General features: G+C 44.7%; 1 protein-coding gene across 1 annotated transcript in view; it reads left to right on the forward strand.

Moving 5' to 3' along the window:
- Window positions 1-16,598: 16,598 nt before the first annotated feature.
- Ank2 (ankyrin 2) overlaps window positions 16,599-17,564 on the forward strand; it is a 605,825-nt gene continuing 604,859 nt past the window's right edge. The window contains exon 1 of the mRNA XM_029474795.2: window positions 16,599-17,176. Within this exon, the coding sequence (XP_029330655.1) occupies window positions 17,105-17,176 (72 nt within the window). The 5' untranslated portion in view covers window positions 16,599-17,104. The remainder of the gene's footprint in view (window positions 17,177-17,564) is intronic.

Raw genomic sequence — 17,564 nt, forward strand, 5'->3', positions numbered from 1 at the left:
TAGACCTCTTTCCTTTTCTTTATTATTCCTTAGAGTGTTTCAGTATTCCTTCTGATCCTTTCTGTGCAGTTCTTGCTTGCAGGAAGTCACTTATCACTCCCTGTTGTTAGTCTGCCACCTGAAAGAGCTGACATTGGTCTAACATTATTTGATCTGCTTCAAGTCTGAAAGTCACATGCTGACAACTGCTGTAATTAATATTGAAAACAGGACCACACCAATTCTCAGTGAAGTCGTGGAGTTTGTCTGAGGTTTGGGTTCAGTAGCTACTAATGGTCATGCTCTCTAGGACCCTGTACTTTCTTTTTTTTTTTTTTTTAGATTTATTTATTTATTATGTGTAAGTACACTGTAGCTATCTTCAGACACTCCAGAAGAGGGAGTCAGATCTCGTTATGGATGGTTGTGAGCCACCATGTGGTTGCTGGGATTTGAACTCCGGACCTTCGGAAGAGCAGTCGGGTGCTCTTACCCACTGAGCCATCTCACCAGCCCTGACCCTGTACTTTCTGACAATTATATTCCTATTCAGAGTACTTCCTGCACTGTATGACTTTGTTTGGGACAGGGCTCAGGCAAGTGTGTTACTGTGTATAGAATATTTACTATCATTTCAAAGCTAAAATCTACAAAAATTAGGGTCAGACGACTAGCTCACTGGTAGCTTGCTTGACTGGCATGAACAAAGGCTCTTGGTTTAGTGCCAGCACCATAAAATAAATAAAATCTGTGACACACACACACATACATCATTTTATACATTATATAGCCCCAGCTAGCCTTGAACTCATTTTAAAAACCAGCTGGCCTTGAATTTGAGAGATCTGCCTCGCCTCCGCCTCAGCCTCTGTCCCATAAGTAGGATTACACTGCAAGCTTGTACCAGTATACCAGGCCCTGTACCTGATTCTTTCTCCTCATTTTGCTTTCTTAGCATTACTGTTCTTCACATTCTCATATTCTCTCTCTCTCTCTCTCTCTCTCTCTCTCTCTCTCTCTCTCTCTCTCTCTCTCTCTCTCTCTCTCTCTCTCTCTCTCCCTCAGTATAACTTCCATTTTATTTTACCAAGGCATTTTTCCTTCCGCCCCTACAAAACCACCACCCACAACCTCTTTACTTGGGCTTTGGTGGAGGTTGCTGTGTTGTGCCATCAGGTCTGAATCGCGGTGGGAGTGTCTGGGCCTTCCGGGCTTCACGAGATCTATTCCCGACGACCCTGCTATGAATGGCACAGCTCACTCAGTAAGTGATGAATTTCTCCAAGGTCTTATCCTTGGGCACGCACTGGGAGCAGTTCGTGCAGCGAATTGGCTTCACTCAGCCTCGGACCTTTTCACACAGCCTCGATCCTTTTTACACAGCCTCGACCCTTTTTGGCACGACCCTTTTTGGCACAACCGTGGTTGTTCCTCCTCCTCCTTCCCCTCCTCCCCCTCCCCCTCCTCCTCCTCCTCCTCCTCCTTCCTCTCCTCCCCCTCCCTCTCCTTCTTCTTTGCCATCTTGGAGCCAAGACTCAAAGACCATATTCTCATTTTCAAATGAGAGAGAAGGGAAGAAACTCAGGGACACGAGCTGAAAGTTTGTCTATGTGCTCAATGGAAGAAAAAACATTGAAGTAATTACGTTTAAAGTGAACATATAAGGCTTTTCTTAGCAAAAAATAATTTTTTGTTTCACTTCTGAAGTCTAAATAGTTTTTCTTTGTCTCTGAAATACATTTCTCTCAGTTTTCCCCTGTCTCCTTGTTCTCTATGGTCTATTTTTGCAAAGTCACATTTACACACCATCTGCAAACCAATGATTTGCTATTCAAATTTCTAGTTGCATCTGAATAGTTTGCTTCTATGTACAGATCCTTGGTTCCTGTTTGAATTGATAAAACCCATCCAGGGTCAAGTATATGTTTTCTCACCTATGCACTATATACATCCAGATCTCTTTTGCTGTGTTCCTTCCGTGATTTCACCAGGAGACACTTCATCACTTTGGCAGAATTCTTCTTATATGCATATTTGTACATTTTGTGTTCTAGTTTCCTCTTTTGGAAGCATGCCTCCTGCAGAGTACTACACATTTTCCAAAGCACACTCTACAGAGTCCCTCGAGCCGTGGTGAAGCCCAACGTGATCTGAACGGATAGTACTCCTCAGCCTTCCTTTCCTTCACAGCTTCCTAGAGTCTCCTCACGAGTGGTTCTTTCTACCTTCATTCCCCATCATCTGGTCCGCAATAGGAAGTCGTCTCAACACCGGCTCACGCTCATAAAGTGCCACTTCATCCTGTTCTTGCTTTCACCTCGGCTGCTACTTTTCCAGGCATGTTGCCCTGTGAGACCTGGAAATTATCCCAGTGGAGAAGAAGGTTAGAAGCTACTTTTGGAGGCTTCACTAAGTCTAAGATTACTGTCCTCGACCCTCAAGGACAAAGTGAATCATGTCGACCAAGTGACTCAATAAACCCAGTGGTATTTTCTAAGTTTATATACTTCCCATGAACAAGATCACCCTGGACCTCACCCAGGGCCATATTCAGAAAGTTCATCCCACACTCTTGAATACATTGTTAAGCCTGTACTGACTTCATGACACCACTCCTTCACAGGGCAGAGGTGGGGCAGGGGTGAGCGGAGGGAGGGGTGGATGTCACATGTGTCTAGGTTCTTAAAATGGATTACAGAGAAACTCGCTCTGGTGTCTGGTATTAAGACCACAACTTCCACTAGTCTACAATAGAAAAGAATGAAGTTTTAATGCATGCGACAATGTGGATAAATCATCAGAGAATTTCACCAAGCAAAAGAAGCTAGCCTCAAAAGATATACACTGATAATCTATTCATAGACACTTTGGGGGTAGCATTTTAGAAATGGAGGACAAATTGGAGTTAAGGAGGAGGTGTTTATAAAATGGATAGTCAAAGGAACTGTTTGAAGTCCTGGCAGTGGTTGTGGATACAGGAATCTATGCAGATCTAGGAGGTTATTGCCTTACCTTGCCAAGTAGCTGGGACTACAGGCATCTGTCATCATGCTTCTCTATACAGGACTTTGCACACACACACACACACACACACACACACACACACACACATGGGTTGGGGAGAGAGAGAGAGAGAGAGAGAGAGAGAGAGAGAGAGAGAGAGAGAGAGAGAGAGAGAGGGGGGGGGAGTTGATCAACAAAGGGAAATTAGGAAAAAGACAAGTGGATTGTAGCTAGCATGTCTTATACATCATGGTTATATTATACTGTATCTTTTTAAAAATGCTTTAATAGGAGAAGTTGGGGGATGTACAACTATAGATTTTACAAATATAGGACAGTCTACAATGATCTTAATTAAATTTTTAAAAATTAAACCTGAAAGCTAACATTAAGAATTTGTGATGGGGGGGCTGGTGAGATGGCTCAGTGGGTAAGAGCACCCGACTGCTCTTCCGAAGGTCCAGAGTTCAAATCCCAGCAACCACATGGTGGCTCACAACCATCCGCAACGAGATCTGGCGCCCTCTTCTGGAGTGTCTGAAGACAGCTACAGTGTACTTACATATAATAAATAAATAAATCTTTAAAAAAAAAAAGAGATTCTTTCTAAAAAAAAAAAAAAAAGAATTTGTGATGGGCCGGGCGGTGGTGGCACACGCCTTTAATCCCAGCACTTGGGAGGCAGAGGCAGGCAGATTTCTGAGTTCGAGGCCAGCCTGGTCTACAAAGTGAGTTCCAGGACAGCCAGGACTATACAGAGAAACCCTGTCTTGAAAAACCAAACCAAACAAAGAGAATTTATGGTAGGGGCTGGAAAGATGGCTCAGCAGTTAAGAGCACTTACTGCTTTTTCAGAAGACCCAGGTTCAATTCCAAGCACCCACATGGCAGCTTAAAACTGTTTATAACTCCATTTCTAGGGGATCCAATACCCTCAGAGACAAATGTGCAGGCAAAACCCTTGCAATTAAAAAAGGATTTGTGAAGGTTTTGGGAGATGGCTCAGTCATTTGCAGAAATGCGAGGACTCATGTTTGATCTGGAGCACCACTGTATAAACTGGGGTTAGCAAGAGTGTCTAAGCCCAGTGCTGGGAAGCCAGAAACAGGAGGGTCCCCAGGGCTTAATGGGCAGCCAGCGTAGTTGCAGCAGTGAGCTTCAGGTTCAGAGAAAGACCCTGTCTCTAAAGAGAAGGTGGAGAAAACAGCATGAGACATCAATCTTCAGCTCTTATGTACATTTATACCTACAAGCAGGGCACTGCGCACACACATGAATAGATACACATTTAAAATAATCTGGGTGCAGTGGTTCAAGCTTGTAAAATGGCTCTTGAGTACCAGAGTTGGATTTGTGAGGCAAGCTTGGGTTAAATAGCAAGCTCTTGTCACAAATAAGGCAACAACACTAATAGAATGTATATTTTCATACTGTCCAAATAAGCTTATTATGTTCCAATGATTGCATATTTGTTATTAAATATATGCTCACGCTGTATTGTAAAGTAAAAATGAAAGCACCCAGTCTCCTATGGGAAATACAGTCCATTACACATACCTACTACATCTTAGCTGATGTCTGTGCTAAGAGATAAGAAAAGACAAATAAGTTCACAGTCATCACTTCAGGACCGTAAACTTTTTTTTTTTTTTTTTTTTTTTTTGGTTTTTCGAGGCAGGGTTTCTTTGTGTAGCCCTGGCTGTCCTGGAACTCACTTTGTAGACCAGGCTGGCCTCGAACTCAGAAATCCGCCTGCCTCTGCCTCCCGAGTGCTGGGATTAAAGGCGTGCGCCACCACGCCCGGCCAGGACCGTAAACTTTAAATAATTATATAATGTTTATAAACTGTTTGCGGGGACAATATATACTATCTTTATGTTTAAAATTTGACAAAACAAATCAAGTTTAATAATTTAGATTTTGCTGGGCAGTGGTGGTGTACACTTTTAGTCCCAGCACTCAGGAGTCAGGGGCAGCAGGATCTCAGAGTTCGAGGCCAGCCTGGTCTACAGAGTGAGTTCCAGGACAGCCAGGGCTACACAGAAACCCTGACTGGAAAACCCAAACAATAGCAACATAATATTAATAATATTAATTTATAATTTTAATCTTTAACTTTTACAAGATTGATATAATTATTATTTATGTATATGCATATGCATATGCCTCTGTAAGTTTGTGTATACCATGGGCTTGCAGGAACACTTGAGAGCTGCCTGATGTGGGTGCTGAAAACTCAGCTCAGGTCTTCTGGAAGAACACTAATGCCTTTAACCAGGAACCATCTCTCCAGATCCCAATCTTTTCCTTCCTTCCTTCCTTCCTTCCTTCCTTCCTTCCTTCCTTCCTTCCTTCCTTCCTTCCTCCCTCCCTCCCTCCCTCCCCTCCTCCTCCTCCTCCTCCTCCTCCTCCTCCTTCTTCTTCTTCTCTCTCTCTCTCTCTCTCTCTCTCTCTTTCTTTCTTTTGACAGGGTCTCACTATATAGCCTTGGCTGTCCTGGTACTTGGGGTGCTTGGTATGCAGGCCAGACAGACAAGCGAAGAACTCACAGAGATCCATCTGCATCAGCCTTCTGAGTTCTGTCTACATTGTCTTAATTTTTAAAAAAGAGACAATGGAGAATAGAAGATCAGGATGCTTTTTATTTTTAAATAAATAGTGTACATGCATTCATCCATGTATGTATGTATTTATGTATGAATGTATGTATGTATGTATGTATGTATTGTTTAAGGTGTGTCATAGTATATATGTCAAGGTCAGAGGACAACTTTTGGGAATTGGTTCTCTCCTCCCACCTTGGGTACTAGGGTCTGAACTGAGGCCATCAGGCTTGGGCAATAAGAAGCGTCTTTAACCCACTGAGCCACTTTACCATTTGTCACGAATGCCAAGTGTCTCAAATACACTACATGCAAAACGTAGACAGATATGTTGTGTCTTTTCACAATGTCAACATTCATTGACCAGCAGTAAATTTACATGGTCTAGTGGTTTCAATGACAGCAATTATTGCGAAACTCCTCCTATCTTGGTAGCCCTGCCAAAGTGCATGCAGGTTCTTTTATTCTAATTTTAATCACTAATACTAACTCTTACAACTCAGAGCATACAGTAAATATATCAATATATCTATATATATATATCTATTGATTACCAGATGCTTCAACAACGTTCTAAAGGAATTCGATGTGTGCCAAGAAGAACTGTATTAACATGATAATAAACCAGACCAGTGTCTTAATGGAGCAGCTGCTGGAGGTTTGAGAGCAAAGCTCAAAGCTGCCAAGATCGGCTGTGAGATTAAAGGCTGGACTGGGGGCTGAGGGCAGGAAACAGGCCAGGAACAGGGGACTAACAGATCCAGTCCAAATGAGCAAGTAGGTGGGTGAGTGGGTCATCAAATAGGTAGTCAACAAAGGTACACCAAGCTGAGCCCAAACTCCAGGAACAGGCTGGGAGGACTGCTTGATCCTTGAAGCACACACCGGGTATCAGATGATAGGTTGAAGCAGCACCATACCACCACAATGTCAGCCGTCTATCATTTTAGTATGTCCAGGCAAGGGAGTTAGTTATATATAACCTTTCCTTGGTCTGGCAAGTCTGATAAATCCCTGGATCTGTTTTTCCCTGATACGATTTTAATTAGGCGCATGTGTGGTACAGTTGCACTAAAATAAACTTACGGGGTAGTTCCCTTTGTCTTCCCAGGGATAACTAATCTATCAGCCTGCGCTGGAGGAGAGGCGCCAGGCAGATGGTGCCGTTTCTGAGCTCACCCAGGGACTGTACACGCTCCTCTCCCTCAGAACGGAGCCAAAAGCTGTTTGTAAAATGGCGTCTTCTAGTGCAATGTACAGCCGGAAAAGCCACCGTTTGATACAATATGGGATTGACTCCGATTAGGGGATAGCCTGATCTCAGCACAGGTCCTGGGTTTCTTACAGGGTTGTACTGCTCATTCTCCCAGCCCCATTCCCCGGCAAGCCTCTCCCCCCTGCCCCTTTCTCTTCTTTCTCATAGAATCGGAATATTTTCACATGAGATACACTTGTAAACAGGAAGGGTGGTAAATCCATTTTTAAAGATTTGTTTTTATTTACTTATTTATTTTGTGTGTGCACGTATGTTTGATGTGCTTGCAGGTACCTGCTTTCCTCAAGGCCAAAGAGGGCTTTGGATCTCCTGGAGTTGGAGGTAGGGTAATTGTGAGTTGTCCAACACTGGAGCTGGGAACAGGGCTCAGGTCTTCTGTAAGTGCCCCTAAGTGCTGAGCCGTCTTTCCAGCCCCCTAGAATGGTAAATACTAACGTTTAAAATCACTTTCTACAATATGGTATCAGTAATCCATCACTCAAAGTGCTGGTGATTATTATTTGTTTTTTAATTAGGATCTTGCTATGTATCCCAGGCTAGTCCCAACTTGTGATCCTCCTGTCTCAGCTCACTTAATTCTGGAATTATGGGCATGTACCACCATGCCCTACATTTTCTTTGCAAAGTTCTTCTGAACAAAATGCCCATGCCTAGTGATTGTTCCATTTCTGATGAGTTCCTCCAATGATCAATAGTCATCTATCTTATTTCTACTATTTGGAAGACACATGCTGGGGTAATAACTATATGATACAATCCTTGTCTTTAAAAAGTCAATAACGTAGCTACTGAGAAATTGGATGTGAAGAGAAAAATAAGTAGCCATATGATATAGCATAAATATTATGTGTATTGTGTTAGTAATACATAAATTATAATTTAGCATATGATCACTATTACAGACAGTAAAGGCTAAAAATAATCAGAGGACAAGGTAATTCCAGAAGTCTAAGGAAATCCAATAATGTCTTTGCTTAGAGAAATGAGTTCGGTTTTTCATTTAAGATTGAGTAGACTGATTTAGCTGCATAAAAGATTTCTGTAGAGAAATAAATAGAAATATTGGAGGAGAAAGAAATAGTTTTAATGTGATGACTCTTAATTTCAGCCTCCTGTGTTCAGTCTATATTCAAATTGAACAGAACTTGGCTGGAGATCCAGGTAAGCCAGAATCTTGCATTTCAAGCTATTGGTTTGGAAGATACGGCTGCAGAGTCTTTGGATTGATGAGTTTTCAGATTGCTTTGGGCCTGATGCATTTGGGAGCGAGCCCACTTCTCTGTGGGGATTGATTGCCCCTCTCACTTTCCTGGAAGCTGGAGTGTGCAGCAATGTATTCAGTCTTAGGATGCAGGATGGAACAAGGGCTATGGCTTGTAGACTACAAATCCCACCTGAAATGACAACTTCATGGAGACCATCTTGGGATAAGATGGGTCTTTAGTCTGTTTCCCAGTTAAATACAGAGGCCGAGGAGAAGGTACCTACAAGATTAGTACCAGTGATGACATCAGGTAGAGTACCAAAGGTAATGAAACTTGGTTGTGTGCTAGGGTCACTTACCATTTCCAATGAGCTGTCACGATGCTTGCTCTCTCCCTTCAAGGGCAAACACCAGAGGGGTTGAGGGATGCATCTTAGGAGTAGACCTTCAGGTTTCTCAAAGTAAACTCTGCATTTTATACCTCTGCTACAGGAACAAATTGAAACATTCACGTTTTTCATATTCTTTGGAACATATTTGGGTCTAAATGAATGGCTGCAGGTTCCAGTAGTCATGGGGAAGAGTCTCTTGTATTAGAGACCAGAATCTATTGGCTTTGGGTTTTTTTTTTCCCCACAGGGTCTAACCATATAGACCTGGCTAGCCTGAACAAGCTGGCGTCAAATGCAAAGAGAGCCATCAGTCTCTGCCTTCCAATCTCTGGGATTAAAGGCATTACCATCACTGCTGGCATTCTATACACATAATACATCATATCTATTTACACAAACACATCGTAGTTTACACAAATATTTAATGAACTTGGTATGTTTAAGATCACATACAGTAAGTATATGTTACTCTAAAAATGTTAGAATCTTTTTGAGCAAGAAATGACACACCTCTGAGAAGTGTTGGCTGAATTTTATTTTATTTATTTATTTTTAACATTTATTTTTTATTTATATGTATGTGTATGAGATTGCACAAGTTTATGTTAACCACATACATTCAGGAGCCTCCAGCGCACAGAAGGCTGTGTTGGATCCACTGGAACTGGAATCACAGGCAGTTGTGCGCATCTACATGGGCGCTGGGAACCAAATTCGGGTCCTCTTCAAGGCAATGAGTGCCCTTAATCACTGAGACTTCTGTCTTAGTTGCTGTTCTACTGCTGTGGAGAGATGTGTACTGGCTGGTTTTGTGTGTCAACTTAACACAGCTGGAGTTATCACAGAGAAAGGAGCTTCAGTTGAGGAAATGCCTCCATGAGATCCAACTGTAAGGCATTTTCTCAATTAGTGATCAAGGGGGAAAGGCCCCTTGTGGGTGGGACCATCTCTGGGCTGGTAGTCTTGGTTCTTTAAGAGAGCAGGCTGAGCAAGCCAGGGGAGGCAAGCCAGTAAAGAACATCCCTCCATGGCCTCTGCATCAGCTCCTGCTCCCTGACCTGTTTGAGTTCCAGTCCTGACTTCCTTTGGTGATGAACAGCAGCATGGAAGTGTAAGCCGAATAAACCCTTTCCTCCCCAACTTGCTTCTTGGTCATGGTGTTTGTGCAGGAATAGAAACCCTGACTAAGACAAGATGCCAGGACCAGGGCAACTCTTCTGAAAATAATTAATTGGGGACCTGCTTACAGTTTTAAATGGCTAGACCATGATCATCATGGTGCAAATCAGAAAGTTACTTGAGCAGTAGCTGAGAGCTTTACATACTGATCTGCAGGGAGAGAGAGAGAGAGAGAGAGAGAGAGAGAGAGAGAGAGAGAGAGAGAGAGAGAGAGAGAGAGAGAGAGAGAGACTGGGCCTGATGTGAGCTTTTGAAATCTAAAATACCACCCCAGTTACACACTATAACTCTAAAATAATTCCAAATCCTTCCCAAACAGGTATACTAACTGGACTCCAAACCTTAAAATATATGAGTCTAAGCCTGGCATGGTGGCACACGCCTTTAATCCCAGCACTTGAGAGGCAGAAGTAGGCGGATTTCTGAGTTCGAGGCCAGCCTGGTCTACAAAGTGAGTTCCAGGACAGCCAGAGCTATACAGAGAAACCCTGTCTCAAAAAAAAAAAAAAAAAAAAATCAAAAACCAAACCAAAACTATATACACACACACACAAACACACACACACACACACACACACACACACATATATATATATGAGTCTACAGAGGCAATGTTCTTTTGGGGTAGGGGTGTCTCGAGACAGGGTTTCTCTGTGTAGCCCTGGCTGTCCTGGAACTGACTCTGTAGACCAGGCTGGCCTTGAACTCCTCTGCCTCCCAAGTGTGCTGGGATTAAAGGGGAGGGCCACCACTGCCCAGCCAGCCATTTGCATTCAAACTACCACACCATCTATTCTGCCTCTTGACTGAATTTAAGAAGTTTCTGAAACATGTGTTATGTTTCTTTGCTTCAAAGTTCAGAGAGTGGTCTCTCCAAGTCATTTATATGGTCACACACATTCATATGTTCTTTAACCTACACACCCTGATAGAACCTCAATGTTGGCAACTAGTTGGGGGTCCATATTAATCCAAGATGTACTTCTTCAAATCATAAGCTTTAGTCAACATTTGTTAAATTTCAAGGACTCTACATACTTTTGGAAATCACAAAGTAATTGCTCACAATCAGGTTCGAGAAGCCGTATGGATTGATGGATGTGACTCAGTTGGGAGGACCGCATGCATAAAGGCAAGGCATTCCTGGGTTTGGTTCTCTCTATCACATAAACCAAGTATGATGGTGAATGCTCAGAATCTAAACACTGGAGAAAGAGGAAAGACTGAGGTTCAACAACATAGTGAGTCTGAGGCCAGCCTAGACTACATGAGACACTGCCTCAAAAACCAACAAGATAGCTGGGCGTGGTGGCGCACACCTTTAATGCCAGCACTTGGGAGGCAGAGGTAGGCGGATTTCTGAGTTCGAGGCCAGCCTGGTCTACAAAGTGAGTGCCAGGACAGCCAGGGCTACACAGAGAAACCCTGTCTCGAAAAAACCAAAAAAAAAAAAAAAAAACCAAGATGGCAGGCAAAATGGTTCAGTCAGTTAAATGTGTCTGTCACCATGCTTGATGACATAGTTTGGTCCCAGGGATCCACATGATTGAAATGAGAACAACCAGAATCAACTGTCTTCTGATCTCCATATAGTCTCTGTGGCATGAGTGTAGGGTGCACACACACACACACACACACACACACACACGTACACATGCATAGGCACACACACAGATATAAATAAGGAAATAAGGAAAATTAAAAAAAATCAATAAATGAATAAGTGGAAGGCTTTATGGCTGTCCTGGTATCCCAGTTCCTCCACTTGAGGCCTAGCCTGGTTACAGAAATTGGTCCTGTCTGCAGGGTGTACTAGGATGCAAGCCTAGCATAATCATCATCAGAAAAAACAGAGAGGTTTCATTCTACAAGTGAGGGGAGCAGATGCAGAGTCCCACAGCACAGCCAAACATTAGGTGGAACTCAGGGAGTCATGTGGAGGAGGAAGGTCCGGAGGAGTTGGGGGTTGGGGGGGGCGAGGTTCAAGGTTACCACATGAACACAGTCCATAGAATCAACTGATCAGGGAGCCTATATGAGTCTGACCTAGGTCCTCTGCAGATACATTATGGCTGTCACTTGGTGTTCTCGTGGGACTCCTAACAGTGAGAGCAGGGGCTGTCTCTGACTCTTTTGCCTGCTCATGGGACTCTTTTCCTCCTGCTGTGTTGCCTTATCCAGCCCTGATGTGAGGGTATGTGCTGCGTCTTATATATAGTTTGTTGAGTTTGGTTGGGATGCCTGCTCTTTTCTTAGGGGAAGTGAAGGGGCAGGGTGGATCTGGGGGAGAGGAGAGCTATTGTAGGGGAGGGGAGGGGACAGGAAGGAGGAGGGGAAACTGCATTTGGGATGTAATATATGAGAGCAGAATAAATTTTAAAAATGAATGAAAGAAAAATAAATGAATAAGTAAGTAAAATAGAATAAGAAAAAAATTGGTCTAGGGCCAAAGAGACAAACCAGAGCTCATAAAGCCCTGTTCTCTCTCATCTGGGCTACATCTCTGGTCTTAGGGTAAATGTTAATATGTAGGGGGGTTACATTTTTTATTCTAAAATAATCTTTTTTTTCCAATTATTTCTTTAGAGATGTTAGTCTTAGTAATATATTCCATACTTCCCTTAACACCAAAACCATATAGGTTTTGAGAAGGGCTTTTATTTCAAGCAAAGAGATGCAATGTGAAGAGACCGAGGCTTTCTAAATGGGAGTTTATTTATTTATTTTGTGGAAGATACTCTTGATAAATTATACAGGATGTTCCAGGATTGGAAGGGCTTCGGAAGGCCATCGTCAGGAAATCACAGTAGCTGAAAGCCTCCATTAGAGCTTTCAACACTGAGACAAGACAGATACTGAGAGAGCAGAGACCTGGCTCTCACAGTTTCAGGGGACTCTGCCTGTTCCCCCTGCCCGGAGGGCACTGCAGACTAGAGCAGCTGATGTCACAGCAGCTGGGAACCAGAGAGAGAGAGAGAGAGAGAACGCTGGGCTATTGAGCTTTATCATTGTCCCCCCTTTATTCCGTTACAGGAAACACCAAGATAGGATGGAGACCTGTAAGTCAAGTGAAGAAAAATAGACAGCTGACCAAATTCACCAAATATAAGATCTCAAGGTGGTGACAGGCCACCTTGACAGCATTAGTGAAACATTAAGGGAAAACCCTAAGACAGTGGCTTAAAGAGATTTCAGGGGGCGGGGATTGGAGGTGGCAATATGGTGCCAACAGCTTTTCAGAGGAGGCCTTCTGCTAGTACAGCAGCATGGCAGTATGCAGGGTGTGGGGTGACTGGGGAATGGGGATAAGTGCATGGGTGGGAGGCAAAGGAGAATGAAGAGGGAGAGGGGGGAAGAGGGGTGTCCTGCAAGAAGAATGTTTAAAGTGTAAGATCAGTTATTCTCAAATGCCCAAGTGGAGGGCTTGACGTCACATGACAGCATGCCTAATTCATCAGAGTAATGGGATAAGGGATGGCATTCGAAATCTTGGCAGACTGATGGAAATGGTGGGATTGTGTTTTTCACTCCTTGTCTGTGGAGTAAAATAGGTCATTAGCTGAGAATGAAAAAGCTGAAGGTCAAAGACAGAGAAGTTGCTAACGATCGTCTTGGCGAGTGGGAGAATGAGTTTGATTCATAGGCGAAATAGGATTGCCACACTCTGCCAGTGATGTTCTTGAAACGAATGGCCACCAATAGCACGAATGGCCACCAATAGCACGAATGTGCGTATGTGTGTGTGTATGTGTGTGTGTGTATGTGTGTGTGTATGTGTGTGTATGTGTGTGTGTGTGTGTGTGTGTGTGTGTGTGTTTGTGTGTGTGTATATAGTTTTGGTTTGGTTTTTGATTTTTTTTTTTGAGACAGGGTTTCTCTGTATACACACACATATACACACACACACATACACACACATACACACACACACACCAATAGCGGAGGTCTCATTTTTCTCCAGGCACACAGGGCATGCGTGGTTACAGGCTTAGAGTAGATAGAAAGCCCAGTTTACTTAAGATGTGTGCTAACTGTTGTGGGAGCTGGGAATCTTCTGGAAGAGCAATATGTGCTCATAATCACTGAACCGTCTTTCCTGACACACATACACATACACACACATACACACATACATAACACACACATATACACACACACATACACACACATACACACATACACACATATACACACACACATACACACACATACACATACACACACATACACACATACACACACACATACACACACACATACACACACATATACACACATACACACACATACACACACATACACACACATACACACACATACATACACATACATACACATACACACACATACACACACATACACACACATACACACATACACACATACATACACACATACACACACATACACACACATACACATACACACATATACATACACACACACATACACACACATACACACACATACACACACACATATACACACACATACACACACATACACACACACACATATACACACACACATACACACACATACACACACACACACACCGTTAAGATACATTGTTGCCATGTGATTATGACATAGGCTAGCAGGAACAAGTTGAAGTTTATGCCCAGTGGTGGCTATAACAATATAATAGTTCATGGAATCACACTGACTTAGGAAGAAATGGAGGACGTGTAAGGGACCAGAGACAGCATGAAGGAAGTAAGGCTAAGGAAGTGAAGCCGGGTCTAATGGTGCATGCTTTAATCCCAGCACTTGAAGGCAGAGTCAGGCAGAGCTCTGTGAGTTTTAGGCCAGCCTGGTATACAGAGTGAGTTCCGGGATAGCCAGGGCTACACAGAGAAACCCTGTCTTTAGTCCTCCGGGCCCTAAACATGAATTCTTGGTGATGAGGCAATAGTGAAGGTCAGCTAGAAAGCTAGTAAAGGTCAGAGAATGGAATGCTTAGTGCTGAGGTCAGAGGCAGAGAGAATGCAGTCATCAGTAGCCCTAGGCTATCACCAAGGAAGAGGATAATAGCTGTCTCTCTCCGGTGTGCCAGAGGCCAAGATTACTGGGCCTGATACTGCTTATATAGGTTTTACTTTTTACTTATTTTTCTTAAGAAAGAGTTTCATGTAGCCCAGACTCAAACATTGGGGGTGACCTTGATTTTCCTCTATATCTTGAGTGTGTGTGTGTGTGTGTGTGTGTGTGTGTGTGTGTAGGGGGTGCTTTATACCTGTATGCCACCAAACCTAGGTGAGGACTTGAGTTTCTTTTAATGGAGAGGGAGGCACAAGCAGTTGCAATGATAAACCTGAGCTACGTCCTCAGCACTATATCCATTAGTGTTGCCTTGCACATTCTAGGCAAGCATGATATCACCGAGCTATCTCCCCAAGCCCAGACATGTATAATTTCTAGTGGGCACTTGAGAAACTGTAACACGTAGAAAAAGTTTGTGCTTTTAAGTTATCAACTAGAAGTCAAAGCATGGCTTCCCAACCTTCCAAAGAACCTTAGCAATGATTCTTGGATCTTTAACATTTTCTGGATATAATAATATTCAAAGGTGCTGGGCCGTGCTCTCGTGGACTCTGCCTTCAAGTCCTAGGTGAGCCTCAAAGAATAAACAAGTGAATACAAATCCCATCAAGAGGAGCAAAGTGCACAGAAGGGATTCAGTAAGGAAGATGGGAAAGGAAGGGCAGGCTGTCGCGTCCCGGACACGACATTTCTCTTTCTAGATCTGTTTCAAGCTGTGCAGTGCACAGGTACGAACATGCAGACAGGTTTTATGCTGTGTATATTAGAATGTTGAGCCATGATGGTGGTGTGAATGAGAAGAATAGAGAAAATGCAGATGTGATTGAACTGTAAAAATCAATAAGATCTACAGATGATCAAATTTGGGACCCCAGAGCATCAATAATTAGTGATATTTCTGAGGATTTGTCCATCTGGGTTGCAGGACCATTTGTGTCTTCTCATGGTGACCAGCCTGTCCCCTAGTCCCTGTGTGCAAGGATGTTCCTGGCTCGGTCTACCCGTGCTGGGACTTCAGGCCCTGACCATGGAGCTCGGCTCTCTTTTGTTAAAGCTGGAGATATATCCGTGTGGAGGTTCATAGGAAATGGAAAATAAATGGCAGGAGAGAGGACAACTCGTCTCATGAAAGTCATTTTGCTAGATTTTATTTATTTATTTGTTTGTTTGTTTGTTTATACATGGTCCCATGTACCACAAGCTGGCCTCGAACTCACTGTAGAGCCAAAGATGACCTTGAACTTCTGCTTCTTCCGTCTCTGCCTCCCAAGTACTGGGATGGCAGACATGCACAGCCACACCTAGTTTATCCATAGCGGGGGATCACACCCAAGGCTTCATTCATAGCAAGCAAATATGTGATATACTGAGCTACATTCCTGCTCTTGCTGCTATTAAAAACAAACAAATGAAATTTCCATCTCAGTGGGACATCACTAAAGAGGTACTTGGATGGCGATTTTCCCTTCTCCTGGTAGTTCCAGCTTTATTCCAGGGAAGCAGCAACCCAAAGTAGGCCAGCCATCCCGCAGCATGCATGACTTGTGCCACAAACCATTGCACGGGTCTGCTAAACCTGGTCCTTTGGTCCCAACTCTTCCAGGATCTATGCAAGTGTTCAGGGTACCTTAGAGGAAAGGCAGCCAAGTCATCACCGGGAAGAGTAGCTGGAAGGCTCTTTCTCATCGAGGAAAAGGTGGGGAAGAGGAAACGCCCAAAGCGTGAAAGATACACAGATTGTGACATTTCACCCTCCTCAGTTCACATTGGACAGGAGCTAAGGTCACAGAGGTATTCCACATTCTGGTCACTTCATATAAATGACTTGTTCCTCATCGGGAGGGAGTGGTTGGGAAGGACAAAGAATGCGCTAGAGGTGGGTGGGTGGCTCGCCCACGCGGACAGGAGATCTGGCGTGTAGCGGGTGTGAGAGTGAATGGGAGCGGAGCGGGCCCGCGCTGGGCAGGGAGGAGCAGCAGCCAGGCCTCCCGGGGGACGTCTCCCGGGCTGCGGGAGCGCAGCCGAGCTTCTTATCCCCACCCACCTCGCGAGCTCCAGCAGGCAGTGGTGCATATAGACATATTTCTGGGAGCTGTCCATGAGCTCATCGCTCTCCCGGCGCGCGGCGAAGGAAGAAGCCCTCCTCTTTCTCCCCGCGCCACCAGCAGCAGTCGCTTAGCGCGTGTCGCCGGCCCAGCCTGCAGCCCACTCGGCGCGCCATGGCCCCACGGCACTTCGCGCGGAGGTAGGTGGGCTCGGGCAGCAGCTCTCCACGGGCGATCGCGGCCAAGGCCGACCTTCTGCGGTCGCCTAGAAGCACGCGGATCCCCGGGTGAGCCCGAACGCCGCAGGCCGGGAGCGGAAGAGACGAGGACACGCGGGACAGCCGGACTTGACCGAGGGAAGGAGTTCCGAGAGCGTGGACATGGCTTCTCCCACCTCCCCTGGCCCGGAGGGAGGGGCCTGCACCCCGCAGAACCCCCCGCGGATCCGTCAGGTGGGTGCTGGGTGAAGGGGGGAGGTTGTCCCCCACGTCCTCGCCTCCCCCAAGGACCGGGACATCGACCTCAGGGGACAGGGGCTGGCCCCACAGGGGACCCATTCATGCGAGCTTGTGCACTTCGCCTGGCCCAGGAGTATTCTTGAAACCTTTTTCACCGTCCACTTTGCACTAACGCCCCCTCAGCCCCCCAACCCCTACGAGCGCGCCTTCCTAAACCAGGCGTGTAACTTCTGTCCGTACACACTCAGGCACACCCGCAAACTGATCTCTCTGCGCTGCAAGGAGGCACACACCCAGCTGTCACATGACCTACTGCAGAGCTATACCGTTAGAAGCCACTCAGGGTGCTAGGATGGGGCTGTAGCGCTGAATGGAGTTTTCT

The sequence above is a fragment of the Mus caroli genome, unplaced genomic scaffold, assembly GCF_978045245.1.
Source record: "Mus caroli unplaced genomic scaffold, Mus_caroli_1 scaffold_3, whole genome shotgun sequence".
Lineage (NCBI taxonomy): Eukaryota > Metazoa > Chordata > Mammalia > Rodentia > Muridae > Mus > Mus caroli.